The sequence below is a fragment of the Passer montanus genome, unplaced genomic scaffold (assembly GCF_014805655.1).
Source record: "Passer montanus isolate IOZ18808 unplaced genomic scaffold, ASM1480565v1 scaffold20, whole genome shotgun sequence".
Taxonomy (NCBI): domain Eukaryota; kingdom Metazoa; phylum Chordata; class Aves; order Passeriformes; family Passeridae; genus Passer; species Passer montanus.
The window spans coordinates 9,404,022-9,426,925 of NW_024366592.1; the positions used below are offsets into that span (position 1 = coordinate 9,404,022).

General features: G+C 44.7%; 1 protein-coding gene across 6 annotated transcripts in view; it reads right to left on the minus strand.

The window, feature by feature from the left end:
• Nucleotides 1-6,844: 6,844 nt before the first annotated feature.
• Nucleotides 6,845-22,904, minus strand: part of DENND5B (DENN domain containing 5B) — a 105,015-nt gene continuing 88,955 nt past the window's right edge. For all 6 annotated transcript variants that reach the window (XM_039708171.1, XM_039708167.1, XM_039708170.1 and 3 more), the window contains 9 exons: nucleotides 19,594-19,722; nucleotides 18,829-18,950; nucleotides 16,717-16,862; nucleotides 14,944-15,062; nucleotides 13,705-13,892; nucleotides 12,969-13,051; nucleotides 12,698-12,824; nucleotides 11,609-11,783; nucleotides 6,845-10,761 (listed from right to left, as the gene is read on the minus strand). In XM_039708171.1, coding sequence (XP_039564105.1) covers nucleotides 10,578-10,761; nucleotides 11,609-11,783; nucleotides 12,698-12,824; nucleotides 12,969-13,051; nucleotides 13,705-13,892; nucleotides 14,944-15,062; nucleotides 16,717-16,862; nucleotides 18,829-18,950; nucleotides 19,594-19,722 — 1,273 coding nt within the window. In that variant the 3' untranslated portion in view covers nucleotides 6,845-10,577. The remainder of the gene's footprint in view (nucleotides 10,762-11,608; nucleotides 11,784-12,697; nucleotides 12,825-12,968; nucleotides 13,052-13,704; nucleotides 13,893-14,943; nucleotides 15,063-16,716; nucleotides 16,863-18,828; nucleotides 18,951-19,593; nucleotides 19,723-22,904) is intronic.

The window sequence follows — 22,904 nt, forward strand, 5'->3', positions numbered from 1 at the left end:
GATGGCAAACATTGACTCAGTGGGGCATTTGTGCCTGTAGATCTGGTTCTTTGGGACAAGTAACTTAAACTGAGATTACAGAATGAGATGAACTCCTACACAATTCAAAGAAAATACATTTTCAAACCTCCGTTCTCATCTGGAACTTTTACAAACCCTTTATGTATTGTTTCTAAAGCCCTGCTAACTCTACTATAATAGTGGTGGCAGGACCTTTTAGTGAATGGGAAATGTTTTGTTTCTGCATTAAGGCAGAAGCACTTCTCCAAATGTCTCCATATTTCAAGAAACAGGTATTTAGGATGGCTCATTCTGTCTGCTTTGCAAGGCTACAATATGCACTTGGTTTTACATGCTCTTGTAATCCCAGAGGTCTTAGTTTAGTTGTCTTTAGAGGTTTTATATATTCAGATTAGAGTGCTCAAAAATTGGATCAAATTCTTTCAAGCTAGTCTGGCATTGGCACAGCTGAAGAATTAAATCAGGTCTGTTCCATAGCATCTTTATCAGGTGCAAGGAGCAAGTAAGGAGTTTCATTTACTCACTTTTGCATCAAGGGTTCATTCTGTGAATGAAATATGCTTGGATTTTGATAGAAATGTGCATACACAGGAGCTGTGTCTAATATTGGACTTGACTTTATTCCTGGCTACACACAAGGAGTTTCCCTCATTTGCTTTTGCACCAAGAGTTCATTCTGGTTCATTCTGTGAATGAAATACGCTTGGATTTTGATAGAAATGTGAATACACAGGAGCTGTGTCTAATATTGGACTTGACTTTATTCCTGGCTACACATTCGTGGGTTTTTCCCCTTTATTTTACACTACAGCAGATCTGCTGTAGCAGAGATTCAAGAACACTCTCTTGTCTCATCAAAACTTTTTTCTCCTGCTTTGATGTATGGGTTTTTCCCCTTTATTTTACATTACAGCAGATCTGCTCTTGAACAGGCATTGTGCATTTAGACAGAGATTCAAGAACACTCTCTTGTCTCATCAAAACTTTTTTCTCCTGCTTTGATGTGTTTTGCCTTCCTGTTACCTTGCTCCTTGTGCTAAGAACACAATGCCCTTGGAGAAATCTTGTTTCACTGCATATTCCACACTCTGTATATCTGTGCTAACTCTAGAGATGGGCAAAGCACAATGCAAAGGTGTTCAGAGTGCTTTGGCCCCTGCCTGCTGTTTGCCCTCTGAATTTCATGCATTTTTAATTATACACACTTCTGTCTCCAGATTAATGCTTTCATGAAGAAAGCCTGGTATTCACTTGATTTGCAGCTATCCACTTCTTCACAAGCAAAGTCCTGTTTCATAACAGCCTTTCTGTAACTTGGGTGCTGGTTATACCACAGAACAATGTTTTAATAAATGTTATTTACATTTTTCAGGGTAGCTAGAGGGGTTTTGGTTTTAATTAGCTGAGTAAGAGAGTCATGAGTTGTTATACAGACACAAAAAGAGCTGCTACCATCATCTCCTTACCCATGGCTCCTGTGCCAACAAAGGGAAAAACAGTACAGGCCCTTGCAGGCAAGTATTTTTTGGGAAGAGGGGGAAAGGGGAAATTGATGAAGATATTACAGTGGTATTGTGCCTGGAGTCCTCAGTAGTTTTCCCTTACCTGATTAACTGCCTAAGCCAGAAGTAGAAAGTCACTTCGACATTTGGGAGGAGCAAAGGGAGTGCAAGCCCTCCTGCCATCCTCCCCCACGCAGTGCTTTGCTGGGGGGAAGTCAGAGAGGTGCTTGCATGGGAACACTGCCTGCTGAGAATGAATTCAAATGAATTATGGACTCCCTCCTCCCCCCTCTTGCTGCTGCTTCCTTCTCTTTCCTTCTCCTTCCCTTCCTTATCCTCAGCACAAAAGTCTCTCAGAATCCCCCTGCTTATGAAACTTGGAAGGAGCAAGGTCCAAGGGACAGAGGGGCATCCCAGGGGTCCTGTAAGGAGGATCTTGCTCAGCAGCTCAGCTTATGATATCTCCAGGAACATGGCCAGCTTGGATGATGAACCAGACAAGGCATGAGGCTTACAGTACTTGGCAAAATGCACTGCACTTTGGTAGCCCTGCACCAATTTTTGATGAAAACTTCCCAACACTTTGGATGCTTGCAGGAGCTGATCCCATTACAAACAGATTTAATTTCCAACGTCAAAAGAAAACTTAATTTTGTTACAGGCCAAGTGCAGGTGAAAGATGTGTGCATCCTGCTGAAAAACGTTCCTGAAAACAAGAGCCTGGAGAGGCTGTGGAGGGGACAAAAGGGACATGCCTGTCCTCTACGGCCAGTCCCTGCTCTGCCCCGGGGAATGAGGGCTCAGATTTGCCCCCACTTGCTGAGGGGGATCTATCTAGAACATCCTGCACTTTGTGATAAGACAAACCATGCTGCTCACGGCTCTGCCCAGAGTCCACACCAGCAGCCTTCACCGTCAGTGTCCTGCTTGTCACACCCTGTGTCCTGCCACTGCTCTCTCCCGGGCTCTCTGAACTGCAGAGATCAACACGAGGCTGTACAATATCTTCCTTAGCACAAGCCTGGCCCTTCACAGAGATAACTATTTGTGCTTAAAATGCTGAGATCACCCAGAAGCCAACTCTTACGTGGAAGGCTGGGACTGTGCTAATAAACATTGTGCATTGAAAGCAGCAGCAACAACAGTCATTTTTTAATTTTCCCAAAAGAGGGTCGCTTCCCTTCTGTGCACAAACTAATAGGTTTTTCAGACTACATTGTTCATGAATGCCTGTCTAAACTCATCAGTTTTAGGAACTTTGACTTCAGCAAGCCATGGTGGATCAGCTTGTATTTGCACTTCCAGGACACACATTTGAATTGAAGATCAGCTAGTTCATTCCTCACTTTTTAGCATTGTGCCAGTTAAACACAAATGACTAAGCCCAGAGCAGCTATCCTATTTCTCACTGAACACAGCTACCCACACTACCCCTGTCTAGCACAAATTCCTGCTGACATCTGAAATTCTCTTCTAACAAAGTCCATCCCGAGGATGAACGAAATAGCTTCTCTGGCCTGCAAGTTTTTCCTAGTTCTCTCGTATTCCTGTTACCATGAATGGAAACTTTTCCCACAGCTTTAGGAACATGAAAGCTGGGCAGAGGCATAGGGTGATGTTTCCACTTACATTCCCTGAATGCAGTTTTTCTTTAAGCCATTTTATGGGTTGGGGGAGAATATCCTGTGCACCACACCCACTTCTAGCCAGCTTCACACTATTTATACAGTCAGGAACCACAAACCATCTGCAAGAAGTTCAGATCTCAGGCAAGCCAGCAGCCACACTGATTCTGAGCTGGAGGGCTCATATTGCATGGTCCAGCTTAGAGCACATTCTGTTGATCTCATGGGGTAATGACAATCCAAAAGCTGAACGTGTGCAAGCAGACAAACTCAGGTGAGAGCACTGAGCATGAGAAACAGGCTAAGGAGACTTCATGGAAGAGTTCACACTAGCTCAGGTACAGAAGCACAGAGTCTTTGGGACGACTTCCCAGTTCATTTGAAATTGGATCCACGCCTTTAAAAAAACCTCACAACCAAACAACAGCACCAAAGATGGTTCTGTCATACTGACCACTTCTGATTGGAAATTTCTCCCTAGCACTTCACAGCCCTTGCACCTTGCATTTTCTGGTACGGGTGTGGGGGACCTGGTATGATCTATTTGGGCTTGCAATGAGCAGGGACAGGCTGTGGGGCAGAGAGAGGACAAGATTAACTCGATGTTAATGAATGTCTGTACCTCCTACAAGAGCTATGGACTCAAGATGAAAAGCCATGGAAAGGTTCTTTTGCAATATATTTTTCCTCCCTTTTGGTAGGTAATCACTGCCATCCCCACACAACAGCCAAGTAAGGATTTTCATGAATTTCTGCAGTGCTTAATCACATTGCTGATAGCAACCATAATTCCTGTATGGTAGCTAAGTAGGAAGAAAGCCTATTCTTCTGTCTGGACAACTACAAAACTTTCCAACCACACACAGCCTGACAGACTTGCAAGCCCAGAACACCACGAATCAACAGGTTTCACCAATGCCTTTAAACTGGATTTAACCACAGGTGAGACCTCAGGGCACTTCTGTCACAGCAGCACTGAAAAGCAGCTCTCAGTCACACACCAGTGGATGCTGCAGGGGCAGCTGCTGACCCCAAGCATGAACAATCTTTCTTGGTGAGGCAGAACTGCCTGCAAGAAAGTCCCCCCACTCTGTACATCAGCTCCCTACCTGCAAGATGGGATATGACACAAGCAAATTGCTTAAAGCTCTTGGGGCAAGTCAGGGAGACTTAGAAATCAAAGCCACATTTTCTGGTCTCTACTGTGTGCCTCTGTAAGAAAAATAAGGAATTTGTCTTCTAAAATTGATATCTAAATTATCAATATATTGTAAAAAAACCCCAAACTGCCCGAGTCCATCACATCTAGATTTCACTCTTGCAAACAGTTTATTTTTGCGATGTGTAAATGTATCACAATGTATCACTTGGGTGCCTTTGAAGGAATGAACTCTGTATGGGAGGACAGAGCTGGTGGCAAGATTCATAAAGATTAATGCTTGCACAGCCTCCAAGGGCAAGCTGCCTCTGTTGGACTTCTTTAGGCGTAATTAAAAGCAGCTAGGTGAGGTTTCTCCTTGCAAGGCCTGCTGAAGGAGCCCATCTCTTCCCACTGGCTGCAGGGACAGGGTAAGGCAAATGGCTTTCCCAGGCTAGCACCAACCTTTTTGGAAACCTCTCTTTGAAAGCAGGAGAATGCAAGGATAGCAGAGCACCAAATACAACATCTCGCTGCTATTGAGTTTAATTTTAGTTTAGACTTGTATAAGCTGGCCATGGGAGCAGGTGAAACTGAATGTCCTGTGTGAAGCTGGGGACATCTCTTACAGATTATTCTACTACTCAGTGACTGGTGTGAACACCTGAGTCTCTCTTATACAAACCACAGCTATTTTACATTTATGGACCCCACTGAATCCATTACTGAATGGTGACAAGGTTGTCATTAGACCATCTAGCAGTGAGCTCCTTTTCAGCATGAAAAATACACCGTGGGTAAAGATCAGGGGTGCTGGCTGTGTTCCCTCCTAAGGCTTTTCCCTCCCTCCCTCCCTCCCTGCCTCCCTGCCTCCCCTCAGGACTAATTGAGGCTTGGTTCAAGGCAAAAATAATTGGCCTGGTCACATTCTGACAGAGGAAGTTCGTTCAGAGGATCTGAGATGCCCTGTGAGGTCTCCAGGGAATGCAGATGGGCCCTGTGGAGTGTCAAGCCTTCCTGCAGAGCCACTGCAGCTCCCCACTGACAAATCAGCTCTGCAGCAGCTTCAGCAGAGAGTTTACCACAACCAGCCACCAGATAGCAGACCCGTACAGGAATTTCCCCATTCCCCTCACACCCTGTGCTGGGCTCCAAACAGCTCATGATAGATGGCTGACAGAATAGCAGGAGAGAGATCAGGAATGTCAGCAATGAAATGCTCCCTGACTGCAGCCACAGGAACCTCAGCCTCTGGAGCTGATGGGGTGACAGACAGAGAAGCAGTTTCACACACCATTTCACTGAACACTATTTATTTTTTTTTAATTGAACAGGCTTACCCGAAATGCTGGAAAGGAACAAACCAGGCTGACGAGCTACTTCAACTCCTAGCCATGTCTGTTTTCTCAGTTTTCTTCTATTCCTCCTTTGCAGAAAACACTGCAGTGCTCCCAGACTGCATCAATGACAGCACAGTGGAGAGCAAGTTATTTGCACTTGCTCACCTGGACGAGCTCAGTTCTGCCCTACTTAAGTACTGACTGCCTTTAAGATGTCAGACCTCAATATCTCTAATTTACACACATTTAGTAAGGAGGTGTAAAGGTATGGCCACCCACTGATATTTGGCAATAAGCAGCTCTATAGATTTTATTCACATCTATAATGTTGATAAGCACCAGTATCTCACACAATATATTTTAGGATTCACACATATATGGTCCCAAGCTCTGAGACTTTCAGTCCTTTCCAGAGATTCTCTGCCTCTCTAAACAAAGTTCAAGCAAATGAACAGACATGCTGCACCTCAGACACACCATGTACACACTCATGCAAGGCTCTGCATTTCAAACTACCAAAGGTTCCAAAAATTCTCCTATTCTTGCCAATTCCAGCATATCTGAAGCTGGGAGGGACATGGGGAAAATTTCTGAAAATCTAGTCCAACTTAGAATAGAGGGAATGTCACTATTTTTTCTTTTTTTTTTTTTTTTTTAATTTGCACCTTTTTTGTTGTAGGCACCCATCTCTCTCTCATCCATCAACCCTCCACCTTCCACAACATGCTGCCTGACAGACTGGAGAGCACGAGCTTCATCCCAGCATTGTAACCCTGAGTTCAAATATCAGAGCAACTCAGGCCAAGAGAGGAAAGAGACCCTTTGCTACAAGTTAATCCCATCCTCCTTCTCCCCACTCCTCCAGATACCGAGGGCAAAGCAATCCCAGTTGCCAAGCAAACGCCACCCTGGTAAGAGCTAGGCTTCACTGTGATCCCATTTCTTCCCAGTCACATTTTCCACCCAAGCCTTGGAAAAAAGAGCTTCTTGGGCTCAGCATGGCCTCTGCCTCCCGTTGTGTCGGGGAGGCAGAAGGGCTGGTTTTGGGAACAGTCCCTCACACCCCCTTCTCCCCAGCTTTGCTCCAGCAAGTTCCCAGTACCAGAGTCACCACCAGCTGGATCATTGTTTGGTTTGCTCCCTCCAGGTTCAGATCAGCTCCTCAGCTTGAGACCCAAATCTCTTGGTTCCTCTGCAAGGAGAAAGTGACACCAACCATTATTCTCACAGTTTTATTTGTAAAGGACATAGCATGAAAAGCTGTATTTCAATGTACTTCAAAACCTGAAAAACCCATGTCGGTCTGTGGTGTGTATGTTAAAGTGCTTGATATAACAATACTATTACTAATGTTGTCTTGAAAATAATCCAGTTCTTATTCCGTTAGTAGTAATGTAAAGACAAAATATACTTAATGGAGACATTTAGGGATCATTTTTAAGCTATACAGGGTACATTTGTACATTTCAAGTGTAACACACAACGTTTCCCCCTCACGATGCGCACCTTCATTTGATTGAAAGAAGGAATTCTCCCAAACCTGCCGCGCAACTACCCTAAAAACACGTTTTTGAACAATGATAGCTAATTTCACAAACCAACTTGGAATAAACATGAGTAGATTATTCACTAAACAGTACAACTTCATTTATTTCAGAGAATTATAAATACACATTTTGTACACAGTGAGGCATTAGATTCCCTGACTCCCTCAAGTTATCATGCTGGCTGTTAGTACAACTGGACTATGCAAACTCAGACATCTGCAGATGGGCATTGGATAGGAATTTTTTTGTTTTTTTACAAAGCAGATACCAGAGAGCTTTGGTCTTTTCCAAGATTCCCTTTCTCAACCAAAGAAGGTGCTTTAACACTGAAGTAAAAGCTGTGTTAGCTTAGAAGAATCCTGATGAGCTTCTCACCATTCTAGTGGGTAGAATGATTTCTGTAAACCTTACAGAAAAAAACCTCACAGTTTCCAATCAACAAAAGTAGTCTACTAAAAAAAACCAAAACATACATGGTAGAATAAAAATTCACTATGAAGAACCATTCTCCCAAGGTTGTCAAATAACTACTCTAGGAATCTGAGGCACTCAGCTGTGCCCCTTTCAACATATCTTGGGGTGGTTTATTGCCTACAAGGAAACATGAGACATACATAATTTTTAATGTATTATTATTAATATGATGTGAAACCTGACAAAACCAAACAAGTCAACACTTGCTGAAAAAGCTGAGGTGAAGTTGTGTTAAGTGCTAAAGGTTTCTTAATGTAGTCTGATATGGGGAAAGGCCCTGATCTGAATTTCAAAAATTCTCACGTTTTGACTCCTTTTAACTTAAGAAAGACTTAATGTAGTTATTGCCTTTTTTCTCTGTATGTGGTTTATTCATTTAAATGAATGACATTTCTCCTTTATCCTGCTTGCACTTAACCCTTGCCATGTCAGATGAATGCTACAACTGTGCCAGACATACGTAGCCTTTGGAGAAGTCTGCAGCAATGTACTTTGGGAAGCATCCATCCTGCAAATGCAGATGATGCTGTGAAGAAATCTAAGGACTAAAGAGGTGGTTATTTCAGTAAAATGAAAGCCACTTAGACTGGGCTGGGCGTGAAAAAATCCTGTACAGCAGTCATTAGACATGAAAGGCCTGAGCTGTAATAGAAATCAAAACATCCTAAGCAGTCATTACCAAATAATGCTGCCACATGGTTTCTGGTGCTAAATGTATAATTCATTGATAGAGTTAAGTACAGGGACACATTTTCAATTGCTGCTGAAGGGCTGTCATGCTTCGTCTGCTGACTTTAAGCAGACACGCCTGGCCACACAGAAAATCCTAACACCCCAAATTTCACATTTCTGGAAATGTAAGAGATGTCACACAACTGTGGGCTCTAGCTACTAACTCCAGACAACATTCACAGCCTTTACATTAATTATTCACACCCACAGCAGAGACATGGCAGTGGTGCCTGCAGTATTTGGGATGAGTTCAGTCAGCTTAAGGAAGCACAAGCTCAGGAGGAAAGAATGGTTACTGAAAGCTGGAACCCTCATTAAAAGTGGAAGGCTCCTTGACAGTGTTATTTTACTTCTTTCCTAGAAACAAAACAACTTCTATAACATAAAACTCTCCAATGAAACAAAGTTACACGACGAGTTTTCTTCTGGCTGGGAGTCTGACATGAAAGTTTGACACTGAAGTGAGTCCTGTTCTAAAAATCGAGCAGCAGAAGGACCACAGGAAAGTAGAGAAGCTTGACAAAAGGCAGGTGAGAAAGCAAATCCTAATTTTCATCCTCTTTCTTTGTCCTTATCTCCCATCCCTCTTTCCACCATGTGCACGCTATGCCAAGACCCGGCCACCATTGCCAAGCCCCACTTGAGAGCACAAGGTGCAAGGCAACACTTACAGAACCAGTCAGAGGCCCTTCCCAACCTCAGCTGACAGTGAGACTCCAAAGAATCCACTGACCAAAGGCCCAAGATTGTGGGGAATAAACAAGTGAAAACAAAAACCTGTATTTAAACTAACTTCCAAAAATTAAAATCAGGTGAAGCTAACTGCGTCATCAGACCCTTCCAACTCCTATCCACAACAATGGAAAATACACTCTGTACTTGCTGCATGGCATTCACAAGGTGATTTTGATATAATCTCTTGTTCAATTTGTATCATACAGTTGCTTCCAGCTCCTCATCAAGAACTGTATCTCCATATATGCACTGTATTAGTAACATATTAACTGGAAAGTGTAGGAGAGAAGCCTCAAAATACCAACGTGAGATCATTTTTCCTCCTTTTGCTGAATTTCTTTAATTCCTTTTCTTTTTGTAGCTGGATAATTATTTAAAAAAAAAAAAAGTCATCCAAGATAAGATCCTGTACTCCCCTAGGAGCACTCATTCTGCAGGATAAAGGAAGACTCATAACCTGTCAGCATTTCAAAACCAGCTGATAGAGTTTGGTAGCACAGCAACAGCAGCGTCTGTTGCTCTACAGCAATGATTCTTCTCAAGTACAGCAAGAATTTGGCATAAACCAAATTCCTCATCAGGAGAAAAAAAAAAAAAGGTCATCCACAACACAAAGTGGCTGAGGGTGAGGGTGAATCATGAGAACATCTAGACAGGGAAGGGAGATGCTGAGCGAGCCAAGCAAGCCACCATTCCCCATCTCAGGCTGCAGCAGCAGGGCTTCAACAGGTGTCTCATCCTCTCAGGCTGACAGCAGTCCTTCTCTCCAGTGTTGAAGCATTCCAACACTTGTTTCCCCTTTTGGAAATCAACAGGAGTGACACAAAAGACCTTACAGGAAAAAAAAAAAGCAACTCACTACTTCCATGCATGGGAAGGTGAATCTTTGAACAATAAACTAAGAGAGACCATGTACAGCAGGGTAGACCAGCATATGCTTACAGCATTTCCAAGAGCGACACGATCACAATGGCTACATAAGGATATTTGCTGTATTAATTTGCAATACCTGAAAAAAGCCCTGCTGAGTTTGCGCTGTATTTACACGTTGATTGGCTTCTTCCTTGCAAGCAAGTAGAGACATCCCTTCCCACCTTGGTCCTTCCCTCCCTCCCCCAAGTCCTTCCCCTGGGTTTAAGCTACTCATAGTCAGAACAAGAACATTCACTCTAAGAAAAATTTCTTAGAGTAATATAATTTCTTAAAGAAAGATAGCATATTTACACACATCTAACACATGAAAATACTCTATTTTTTGTACTAAATTTCTGTTTCAAATAAACTACAATACTGCAGCTTTAGAGGCCAGTCCCCATCGGGCACAAACTGGGTTTCCCAATCCTGCTTTCACCAGCAGCTTTGCATTACAGTGGTGCACTACCATGGCATTCAAGTCCTGACAGGTCTCCAATTGTGGTTTGCTTGTTTGGGAAAGGAGTAATGAAGTTCTCAGCAAAGCCATGCTAAACATCCACTCCTTTAATGAGCGATCCTTCTAGGATGATGTTGAAGTCTTGCAATGTCTGCAGCACTCGGATAAGGGAGTTGACAGTCATGCGGTCCCGGAGGAGAGCGTTCTCCTCGTACATCCTCGTGATGGGCGGGCACTCCGCCAGCAGCGGGATCCACTGAGGCAGCAAGTGGTCCCTGAAAAGGGCAGGACAGGAACTGCTTTAGCACCAAGCACCACAGATATCACACTGGAATTCCTCCCCAAGAGCACAGCCCAAAACATGCAGCCCCTTTTGGTGAGCGGTGGGTGTTGTTTGCACGTACAAGTTTGCTGTGCAATCGCAACCATTGATTTGGTTATTAAAATACTACCTACTGTAGAAATGAAAATTTAAAGGTATTAGCAGAATTGGACATTTGTAAGAATTCAGGAACATTTTCAGATCAGGAACAGGGAAAGTAAAACTCAAGGAAAATCTGACAGACTATTTGCCAACTGGTTTTCCAAGTACCCAGACAGATAAAGACAAAAAAGGTACTTACTTCTAGATATACCAACTTCTACCCTCCAAAATAAAACTAGGTCCCACCCCCATCCCCAAGTGCAAGACAGAAAGCACCCTATTAGGAAAGAAAGGTTCATTTTGAACAGCTCTGTCAAAATTATAACAGGCACCCCATTTTCACAAGTAATTGAATGAGGATTTAGAAATTCATCAGCTCCTGAAAAGGAACTCTGCATTCTCAAAGTCAGTACTTCATCAAAAATAGCATTTCAAGACAGATTTCATACACATGACTGTCAAGCTAACAGCTATAAAAAAGCTCAAAACATTTTTAGCAGTTTAGACACTAGCCATGTATTATTAGTGCTTCTTTGCTCCAATTTTTGACATAGTACTAAAGCTGCCTAAAATAGGCACTGGATAATAGATAGGTGTGAGATGTCTTAAAATGGAAAACTAAAGGTAATAACAACGGTGGAAAAATATTCTTCTAGTCTATTGCCAGAGGACACACATAATGAAGAGCAGTTGGGTACCTTGTTCCCAGGCAAACCAGGATTTGGAATTTGCCATCCTTTCCAATGTTCCTAGGAGCTGTATTGATGGCACTGACATAATGACAGAAGGTTTTGCATGAAGATCTCTGAAGCAAAAGGGCCTCCTCGTTGTCTCCAATCTGATCACTGGTTTCAAAGTAAGCAACAGCTTTCTCTGTGGTAGGGAGAACATCAGAACCCAGTGAGAAGAAGCACTCCATTGTGACATGGAATCACACAAGGGAATCCTTAAAAAACCAACCTGCTGAGAGCTATTCCACAGTTTATCTATGAATTCCCGACTCTGAAGACCACAGGTAGGTGGTCACCTCCACCTTTGCCATGGCATAGCACTGGTCAGTCTGGTTGATGTCTAACACAGGCAACACCAAGCAGCAGCACTAGAGCACCCTCAATGGTTTCACTCTAAGTGATACCATCAGCATTGATTTTTCATGTTTTCCAACTAAGCACGTCCCTTCAGGCTGAGCATCTCTGCCTGCAAGCCTGTTTTAAGGGAGGAAGTACATCTTAAATACAGGCAACACCAAGGAGCAGCACCAGAGCACCCCTCAATGGTTTCACTGGAAGTGATACCATCAGCATTGATTTTTCACAGTTTCCAAGTAAGCACTTTCCCTCAGGCTGAGCATCTCTGCCTGCAAGCCTGTTTTAAGGGAGGAAGTACATCTTAAATTACCCCTACACAGCCTACAGGTTAGGATCACCAGTGCAATGACTAGGAGAGTTCTCATAAACCAGGAATCCAAACCTTTCACTCCCTGCCCTTTCGTAGTTCTCCCCCTAACACTGATTGTGCTCCTTTACTCCAACATCCATCTTACCTTGTTTCTCTCAGAAAAGCAGCTGTTTGGACTAGGAACTCTTAAATTTCTGTGCAGACTTACACTCTTCTCTTACACAGAGTTTAGTACTTCTCATCTGCCATCAGGTTTCTCATTGACTTTAAGCAACCTGGAGTAGGTGCTTGGCAAGAGAAATGGCACCCTAGCTGATGAGGATCCAATGTCTGCATGTGAGGAGTTATTTTGCCCTAAACCACCTCCTCCTAATCATCTACCAGCTTACCTATGAAATCCCAGATGAAGACATTCTTATGAAAAATGCGAGCTGATTTGAATCCATGGTGGAAGACCTGCTCCAGTGCTGCAACCAGACCATTCTCTCCACACAACAGAATGGTAAGGCTCCCTCTCTGTGGGAAAGAGGAGCAGGTAAGTACAACTCGCCTTGTTTGGATGCCAGAAACTTCAGATCTAAAGGCAGTACATCTACTGGTACTTCAGTGCCATTTCTGTTTATAAAAATTTGCAGGCAAGTAATGAAAAGTAGGAATTACCTCTTTCTCTGGCTTGTGGAAGTGTTTCACAATGTTGTTCACAGCTTCCCCGATTCCCTCTTGGATCTGCCCCGCATTAGGCTCTGTGAAATGATGGAGAGCAGACTAGCTGAAGGTTAATCTTTGCTTGCTTGACACGTCAGCACTCATGTCCTCTAATTTTACAGGAGCTGGACAGATGTATGAACAGGACCTACACTGTCCCATCTCTGTGCTTTAGCAGAGAATGCCCCCTGTGACCCTCACAGTCCCGTGTCCTGTTGCAGCCAAGTGCAGTTACTCATAAAAGCTAATTTTAGGGATGTGAGGTCGATGTGCCCTAGGGTCCCTGCAGAGATAAGCTTTGCCAGAAGGCAGCTCACAGCAGCCACACCAAGCTCTGAGCTGCCCTCAGAGAGGCCTGTCTTCCCACAGACTGCAAAGTGAGCTGGGAGGCTGAGCAGCATCAGCTACTGCAAATTCTGCTGCCTCCTCCTCCCTCATCTCATATCTCCATGCTCCAAAGAAAGAGATTATTATCTCTCAACAGTCAAAAGGGGACATTGAAAGAGGCAACATGTACGTCACAGAGCAAACACCAACCAGGGAAGGCAGGAAAAGCTCATCGGCTTGCAGCTGCTGCTCTGCACCAAACCCTGCTTCAGGATGAACACATCCTGCTCACAGAAGCATTTTTCCCCAGCAGTTGGCAGCTGACCCCTTCCCTACAGCCCTGGGGAGGAAGGCAAGGACTTACTGGTGTTCCTCCCTGTGAGGGAAGTGATGCTCAGGCGCCGAGTCACAGTGGGAGACTTCTGCTGGGGCGGGGTGCGGCACTGCTTCCCCAGCTCCTCGTCAGAGGTGGAGGACACCAGCTCTCCAATGAGGATTCGCTCCAGACTGCCATCATCCACGCCTTTTCCCAGCCACCGCCCACAGGGGAACCTGCAGCGCACCCAGGACAAGCACAGCTCAGCCACACACACAGCACAGCCTGGTCTCAAAGCTGGGGGACAGCTGGCACCCAACCAACACTGCTAACAGGCAGGGAATACTTGGCTCCCAGAAAATTCTCACCAAGCAGAGCTCTGCGGGAGCAGCCCCTGCATCACAACTGAGCATCCTTAGAAATAGGGAAATATGCGAAGCTTGTGTTACATGTGTTTTATGGTCTGCATCTTGTTTTCTGCAGAGTTATTTTGCACTTGCAGCCACAACTATATGCAGCCTTTAAGAGCATTGTGATGATTAACAACCAAATCCCCACAGAATTTCCACCCAGCTGAGGCTGTGACATCTCCTCATACTCAGACCTCACCTCACATTTTACTGCTGTACCTTGGGATCCCATACACAACCCTAATGAAATCCACGCACACATCCATACCCAGTCATTATATCCCATGTTCTCCTACTTTCCCTTATACACCGTGGCCACTTTGAGATCTGGAGCTCACCTCTCTGAATTGCAGCTTTCTGAGTCCACATTTTTTAAAAAAAACTTTGTCTGCTTAGCCACGTTTTGTAAAACCAGTGGTGAATTAGGAGACCATTTTGACACATAGGAATGTGCTCAATGTAAGATTAAGAAATCATCAAAACTTATTTTCTTAATATTTCCCCCAGACCGTCATTTCAGTTCTTGGAGTTTCAAGAGTTAATTTGTGCACAAATTTACCACACTACTTTAAATCAAGAGATCTAATTATTAGACACAAACACACAAATCACTTCAAAAGTATCCATACTATCTGTCCTGTCTCAGAAAGAGGCAAAGAAAATCCTGCATTCAAATCTCATTAAATATTTATCCAGATTATCTGACTTCAACTAGGGCTACTGAAATGACAGAAGCAGGGGGGTGGGGGAGACCAACCCAACCCTATCAGGGACCCAAATCAGCTGCAATCAGAGTTAGGGAGAAGGTGAATGCCTTCTTGCTTCCTCTAAACTCAACAGGAATTTCAGACAAGGAAAATTACGACTTGTTGCTTACTTGTACGTGTGTCCTGTTATTTCATTCCTGACCATGACACAATCAACTAGCCACTTGGCCAGCAGCCCTGAGTTGTCATGACCAATCTGAACAGTCGTCAGCTTCCCCAAGTTCTGGCACTGAAATGAGTAACAGTTTTTGCTTCATTTAAAAAAGAACAGACAACACACACCCCCACCACATGCACACAATATGGTCAAATATAGGCTTTTATTCAGTTTTCTAGTTCTTTGATTTATAGAACAAGTATTTTCAACCAAACACACACAGTATTTGCAAAAGCAGCATAATTATTTTAAGACAAGAGAAAAGAAATAAAACTGTTAAAAGCTTGTGGAGAGATTACATTCTTTGTTGGGAGCACTCACTCTGGATATTTCTGAGAAGTATTAATTACACATTTCTGAGTAAGGTGATAAAAAGGTGTGTGTTTGCAGAAGAAATAGGTCTTCAATACAAACAGCTTTTCAAAAATCCATTTGGAGCATACTGACCTCCAGCTGACTCACTCCACACTACGCAGCAGTCCCTAGATACTTTATTATTTTCTAAGAATGATTTGCTTATTGTTGGCCCAAACAAAAATCACTAACATGAGACTCAGCATCACAAAGACAGAGAAGAAGGCACTGTGAATTCCAGTGCAAGATACAATTGTAGGTGGGGCTGGCAACAACATCTGTTAACTTCACCTAAACCCTTCCCTTGAAATACCTTGGTTTTCACTGCTTCAGATGCTGCCAAACAAGCAGCTTGGGCTGACATTTTCTACGAGTGGGTGGCTACCCAAGTTGGTATTTTAGGAAAGCTTCAGCCAAAGGAATAATCCAGAACAGAATCAATATGGTGCTTAGAAATATCTAAATATGTCATTTTGCCTGTTAGAAGCCTGGAGATCTTTTCTATAAAACAGTAATATCTGAATGAGACGTGGGCATTTATCTCAAAAATATCCTCTCTTTGTCAAAACTGACCTGCATTTGGTAAGAGGCTTTTTTTTTGCTATTGCTGTTGAAGATCAGTCTGCATATGCCCAGTGGATGCAACCTCAATTTCAGTAGCAGATTTTCCTACAAAATGACTTCTTAATGGATGTGGTACAGCCCAGAGCTAGAGGAGCTTGATGGGGCTTTCCCTGCAATTCCCTCCACCAGCTGCTTTGGCATGGCACCGAGCCAGCCTGTAATTGCTGGGTGGGAAAGCAGAGGGGAAAGCAAAGAGAAAACCCCAGCAAGCCCAGGGGAGAGAGCCCAGTGGGGATAGCAGCTCCTGGTGTGCCATGGACAGCACCTGAGGCTGGGATGTTGAAGAGCAATGCCAGAAAATGGTCTCAGAAGAAATTTGGGACTGGCCAGAGGTCAAAAGGGACCTGGGTGGTGGTTAGTGGAAAGACAGAGTGAAAGAAGGGAAAAGAAACTTGGAAGGGAGATGAGGAGTTGGAAATAATAGCACTGAAATAGCATTGAAAGGGAAAATTAGGCAAGGAGGTGTGGAAGGGAATGAGATGTAGGAATAAATAGGCAAGGTGAGGAATTCTGGGCTGGACAAAGACAGCAGTAAGGTCTGTGGTTAAAAGCAGTGCGTGCTCACAGGAAACCTTCATGTCACACAAGGAGGGGCAGGCTATTTTCCTGTACATATTTGAACCTACAGTGATGCTGAAAATCAGGACAGAATCTGAAATGCTGTGCTCTTAAAAACCTCTTAACAAATAAATATTAATTTGGAAGCATGTTTCAAATTGTAAGGAAAATGCGAAGAGCACGTACTCACCTCAAACGTCATTTCTAGGTGGTTTTTAGGAATCTGCATGACGCCACTGTCTCCCAGTTCTCCTGACACACATATCCACGGGTTTGATGTGGTTATTGCATTGCTGAGTTTTTTGATGGGAATTATCACTGACCTGTAAGGGATCACTGAGAACAGGCAGAGGGGGAAGCGCGTTAGTCTTGACATATATATATATATATTTTTATTTTTTTTTCCTTCCAGTAATCGCAAATTCTGGGGTAAACTGTGCCTTTCCCTCGCAGGCCAGGGCTGCGGGCGGGCGGGGGCAGCGGAGCCGCACGGTGGAGCTGCAGCCCCGCGGCACAGCCGGCACGGAGCCGCCCACGGGAGGACGGGGCAGGGCACGGCAAAGGAGGGGCACAGCCGTTCAACAGCTGCTCTGGAAGGAGCCTTTAGAGGCCATCTAGTCCTGCAGTGAGCAGGACCATCTTCAACCAGAGCAGGACCATCTTCAACCAGAGCCCTGTCCAAGCCGACTGTGAACACTCCCAGGGATGGGGCATCCCACCCCATCCCCTCCAACAGCATCTCACTACCCAAAACGTAAAAACAACCCTTATATCTAGCCTAAATTGACCCCCTTTTACTGCTCGCAGCACCGTCCAAGCTGACTGTGAACACTCCCAGGGATGGGGCATCCCACCCCATCCCCTCCGACAGCATCTCACTACCCAAAACGTAAAAACAACCCTTGTATCCAGCCTGAATTGACCCCCTTTTAGTTTAAAAGAATGACTCCATGTCCTACCGCAACAGGTAAAATGTTTGTTCCCATCTTTTATATAGGCCCCTTCAAGTACTGAAAGGCTGCAACAGGAAATGCTGGCATGGCTGATATCTAGCCTAAATTGACCCCCTTTTAGTTTAAAAGAATCACCCCATATCCTACTGCATTTTATCATTTATCTACAGGTAAATGATAAAATGTTTGTTCCCACCTTTTATATAGGCCCCTTCAAGTACTGAAAGGCTGCAACAGGAAATGCTGGCATGGCTGCTAACACCACAGCCAGTCTCTCAGGTCTGGTCTGTCCCTGTGGACATCGCCTTCTTTATTTGTATTCCTGTTCTTATTCTCTTACTCTTCTGCTTTTCAATCTGTACCACCCATCCATGCTGAAGACAAGGACTGCCACCCAGCCCAATTTCGATTTGACTCTGACACTGCACCTCCAGCACTGCAAGACCCACTCTTCACGTATGTTTCACAAGCTGCCTTTTGGACTGGGGAAGCTAAGCCAGCCTCTTTTACTTTTGTGTGCCAGCCAATCATACTGAACTCAAAAAATACCCTCAAATTCCAAGCACTTGTCCTACAGAAGAAAGCTGTAAAGCTGGATGCCCCACAGAAATAAGGTAATCAAGGATGAATAAATCTCTTTGTGCTGTGGTAGTTATGAGGGATTTTTTGCTTTAAGAGGAGAAAAAGTAGAATGAGTGCCTGTTTTGACAGCCATGTAAAACTTGCTTCACTTCACTCTGAACAGGCAGGAAAATTAAAAATAATGGCTGCCCAGGTGAATCCAAATAATTAGGTCATCTAATGGGATTTTGCTTTTTCTGCATTGTCTAGTACTGGAGAGACAAAGACTAATTTCCAGATATCAATCCAATCTCTGCTCTTCTCCTTAGAAGAGAGAGTGAGAAAGGGAATCCTTCTGGCATTTAAGAAGAGACAAAAAGAGATTTAAGATACAAAGAAGAGCACAAAGTATTTCATCCTCCAATCTTCCATCTCCTCCTCAGTCTGAGGAGAGCAGACTGCTAGGATGCACACTTAATGAGGGCCAGAAAGAAGCATTAGGAGACAGAGAACTTGTCTGGGAGGGAAGCTGAAAGGAACTGCACAGAGAGCAGCACTCCCTGCTGATTATTCTCCTTTGTGCAATGCTCTTATCCAGAGCACTCCCACACAACCTTGGCTCCCCAGCTGGTTTCCCAGAGCAACACCCAGCACCCAGGAGCCCTGCAGCAACAACCAAGGCTCCAGATAAGGGCTCAGCTACTCAGGCACCAGCAACATCATCTCTTACAAACCATGACAGCAACTAATTTTTAGTCAGGGGGAAAAAAATTGATTCTCCAACTCACTGATTGTAGTGAAGACACTTGTGAAGCAGAAGTAATCCACAGCATTGAGTGAGAGCAGGTGATACAGAAACTGCTCCCGTTCCTCTTCACAGCGCAGGAAAGCGTAACGCTTGTAAAGTTTCCTGGGAGAAACAAGCACATGGCATTTTTGTTGTTGCTGTTGAAAAAGCACCAAGTATCTTAAAATATGTTTGAATCTCAAAACACCAAATGAAGGCTCTTAATGGGAGGTATGACTCCCCAACAACAGAAGCCACTGGAAACCCACAGAGGACATGTAAATGTGCTACAGATGTTTTACAGAGCACTCTTGGCTCCACACTCCCACAGCAAGGCTGCTGAGTTAATCTCAGTTTGGGATTTGCTGCAAAGCACAGGTAAAAACTAACACTACTCACAGCAGCAGATCTGAACCAACATACAGCAACCTCATTTCTTCCCCATACCTTCTCACTGTGGAATGGTCTCATCTAATAACCACATCTTCCTGCTGCTCCCTACTGTGACAGAAAACCAGCAGAATGTACCAAGCAGCAGCTCCCACCACTCTGTCAGCTCAAGATCTGCAGGGCTGCAGTGTGGCTTGGATCAGTGCAGGGATCTGACCAAGATCTGCCTCCTTCCCGAAATCTGTGACGTGCTTCCATGCAGGTGAGCAGACTTCTGCCCTGCTGGGTGGACAGTGCACCTCTCCCAAGCAGCAGCACCTTGAGACACCACCTTCAGAACATGAAAGTGAAGGTTTGAAGAAATGAGCTGGCTTACTTTGCAAGTGCCTGGTTGGAAAGCAGCTGCTTCAGGTGCTGAGACAAAAGCTTCTTCTCCAGAGAAAGTCTTATCCAGGCTCGGGCGCGCCCCACATCAGTCTTTATCTCACTCATGTTCTGAACGTGCCTGAAATGTGTGGGGAAGAAAATAAATAGATGAATCATAAAAATTCTGCATGCTTCAAATGGCAACACCCAGTGTGATGATGCAAAAAAGTGAACTGAAAATGTCTTCTGACATAATTTCTGGAGAGCTCCCCAGCAGGGCCCCCAGAACCCTGCACTGAGATCCCTGGCAGCCCCAGGCTGGCACGAGCACACGTGGCAGCTTTTCCTGGGCATGTCCAGTGTGATGATGAAAAAAAGTGAACCGGAAAATGTCTTCTGACAAAATTTCTGGAGAGCTCCCCAGCAGGGCCCCCAGAACCCTGCACTGAGATCCCTGGCAGCCCCAGGCTGGCACGAGCACACGTGGCAGCTTTTCCTGGGCATGGCAGCCCATAGGAGCTGCTCTGTGGCTGCCTGGCCAAGGTGAGGAGGGGTAAACCTGTTTACCCCTGCATTGCCTGTGGTAGGACTTAAAAAAAGCAGGCACCTTGTGAGACCCAGTTACATCTCAGCTGCCACCTCAAGCTGCTGACTTGAACGAGTGTGTCTGGGAGGGCAGAGGACAAACACTTGTCCTGAGAGTTTCTCCAAGCCACAGTGGCTCTGAAGGTTCTAACAAAACCCCTTGAGAGCAGCAGCAATGGCACAACTGAGAAAAGGAGGACTGCTGAGACAAAAACAGCAGCAGGAAGCTGCAAGCAGAATCACATTTTTAGGGATATAAGAAGCCTTCCTGTAAGTGATAATTTGAACAGCCCTCCATATGTTTCATCTGTAGGAAAGTAGAACTGTTCCATAGGGGCTTTCTTCTACAGTTATGCTTTTCTTTTTTTCTTTTTAAGCTTCACACATTTCAGTTTGGAGAATGCCAAAAACTCTAGCTTCAGAGCACAGGGAGTTTTAGAAGAGGAAGAGAACTGCCATGGCAGGACAAAGTTGCTTCCAAAAACTCCCCACTTGGTTGAAAAAAAAAAACCCCAAGAAAAATTAGTAACAGTTTTCAGCAAGGGAAAGAAAAGGCTCAAATTTCTTAATTTTCATGCATTCTGCATGTTAAGTGCACAGGCAATTCAGCCCTCCGAATCTCCATGGCAGGCTCCAATCAGCTGAAGTCTGAACTAATCCCAGTTGCAATTTACTGTCCAACTCCTGCAACTTCCTTGACAGCCCTCCACGCATTGCTGAGTGTTGTGGAATATTTACTCCAAAGGAAATCCAACAAAGTCGTGCTGTGACTGATGCTTTTTACATTGACTGCTATAGTCTCGTGCTTTCCCCCATCTGTTACACCCAAGTGTGTGCTTTGTGTTATATTTAGTCCCTGCACTATTTGAGAAAATTACTCTCTTGTTTACAGAGCCTCTAAAGGAGCAGGCCCAGGACCTTTAGGGCAAATTTGCAAAGAACAACTTGGAGCTGTCCAGAAATCGGAGTTTTCTCTGCACAAATGAAAAGCATACAGAGCCCAGCAGCCCTGCTCTGTGCCAGGCTGACCTGCAAGGCTGAAGCCCTGCTCCTGGCACAGGAAAACCCTTCCTGGCTCAGAGCATGGCAGCTGGCATTAGACTTTCCAGCAGAGTGCTGGGCACGTGATCTGTAGTCCTTGAGAAACAGGATGCATGCTACAGTCATCTACATCATGTTGAGACACTCTCCTCAGACATTTCAAGCCTTTTGAGATGGGAAGATCAAAGCACAGACTATCATCTCCCTCCCCTTCCCCCAAGTGCTCAGCTTGAATTACATCTAATATAAAACACCGAGCAGAATATGTTATTTCACTGTGAGAAGATTCAAGTACAGATGGACTCAACCTCATTCCATGCACGCTCTGTGCCTCTTCATTACCTGTATCTGGTTCAGACTAGATAAGCATTAATTGTGCATTTGGGAAAAAAAATAACTATCTGCAAGCATGCAGCTTGCCAGAGATATTAAAAAGATTCAGTAATCGGTCTTGGTGTCAGCAAAAGCAGAACATAACAGAACAGAGCATGCAGGAACTCAAATTTATTTCACTGTCAGTTGTGAGAGTCAGAACAGCTCTATTTTTATCAGTGACCTAAGTGTAAGCACCGTATGCTCACCACTGCACAGCAAATTCTTCTTGTCATAGCACTGAACAGCCATTTAGATGCAACTCCCCTGGTTTGGACTTGCTTTTAATCCCATCAGTAATAAAGAAAAATCTATTTGCCCTGTCAAATGTAAGCCTGAGGTATGGTGAGACAAACCCTGTGCAAACAGCTGTGCTGACAGCAGAGGTTACAGCTCCCAGCACCGCCGTGCCCCGGGGATGCTGGGCACGCTCCCATGGCAGCACAGTCAGGAAGGAGCCTATAGCTCATCCCAGACAGGCAGCAGGTCTTTGCTCAGCCTTCTTTTTGAACACAGCAGGTTAAGCATCCCTGCTGAGGGCCCAGTGGCCAGCTCACATCCTCCAGTGCAAGCTCCCTGAGGAGAGAGGCATGACATGGGCATGAGAGCAAGTGCTGATAGCAAGGAAGAGCTTGCCCAAAGAGGAAGGATCAGAAACTTGAAATCCAGCTGGACCAAAGGTTTTGGGGAGGTCTTGATGTTGACTGGCTTGGTTGGATGCTCAGCAATACCTGAAGGGTGAGACCATGCTGGAAGCAGGCTCCAGCTGGAAGAGGGGTTGGAGAGATGAGGCAGATCTGTGCCAGGGGAAAGGCTGGAGGGATAACCCCCAGGCTGCCTTGTGCCACTGAGATTCCATGCACAGGACCAAAACAAACAGCCTGAGCATCTTCCTGACCACATCTGTGATGCCTGGCTTTTGGTGGGGGGGCAGAGGACACACCACCTGTAGCACGTGGAGCACTCAGAGCATGACTGTGACTCAGCCTGCTTTTAAGTTGTTTACATAACTTGCATGAGCCATCAGAAACAAGCCCTGCTTAAGGCAATGCTTAATCCTCCAGCCATTAGCTCAGTCAGCACCACAAGCCCTGCAATTTAACAATTACCCATCCTTCAACTTCAGCCTGGTGTGCAAACGCATATTAGGTAGCATTCTTTCCAAGCAGGAGAAAGTATGCCTCCAGATTGCAGATGACAAATTCAACTCTGCCCAGCATTATTCTACGACCAGACATGTTTGTGGACAATCACAAATACCCAAAATATTACAAAAGGTAACGTTCTGCTTCTGTACTTTTCCTCTGAAGAGCAGCAAGACAG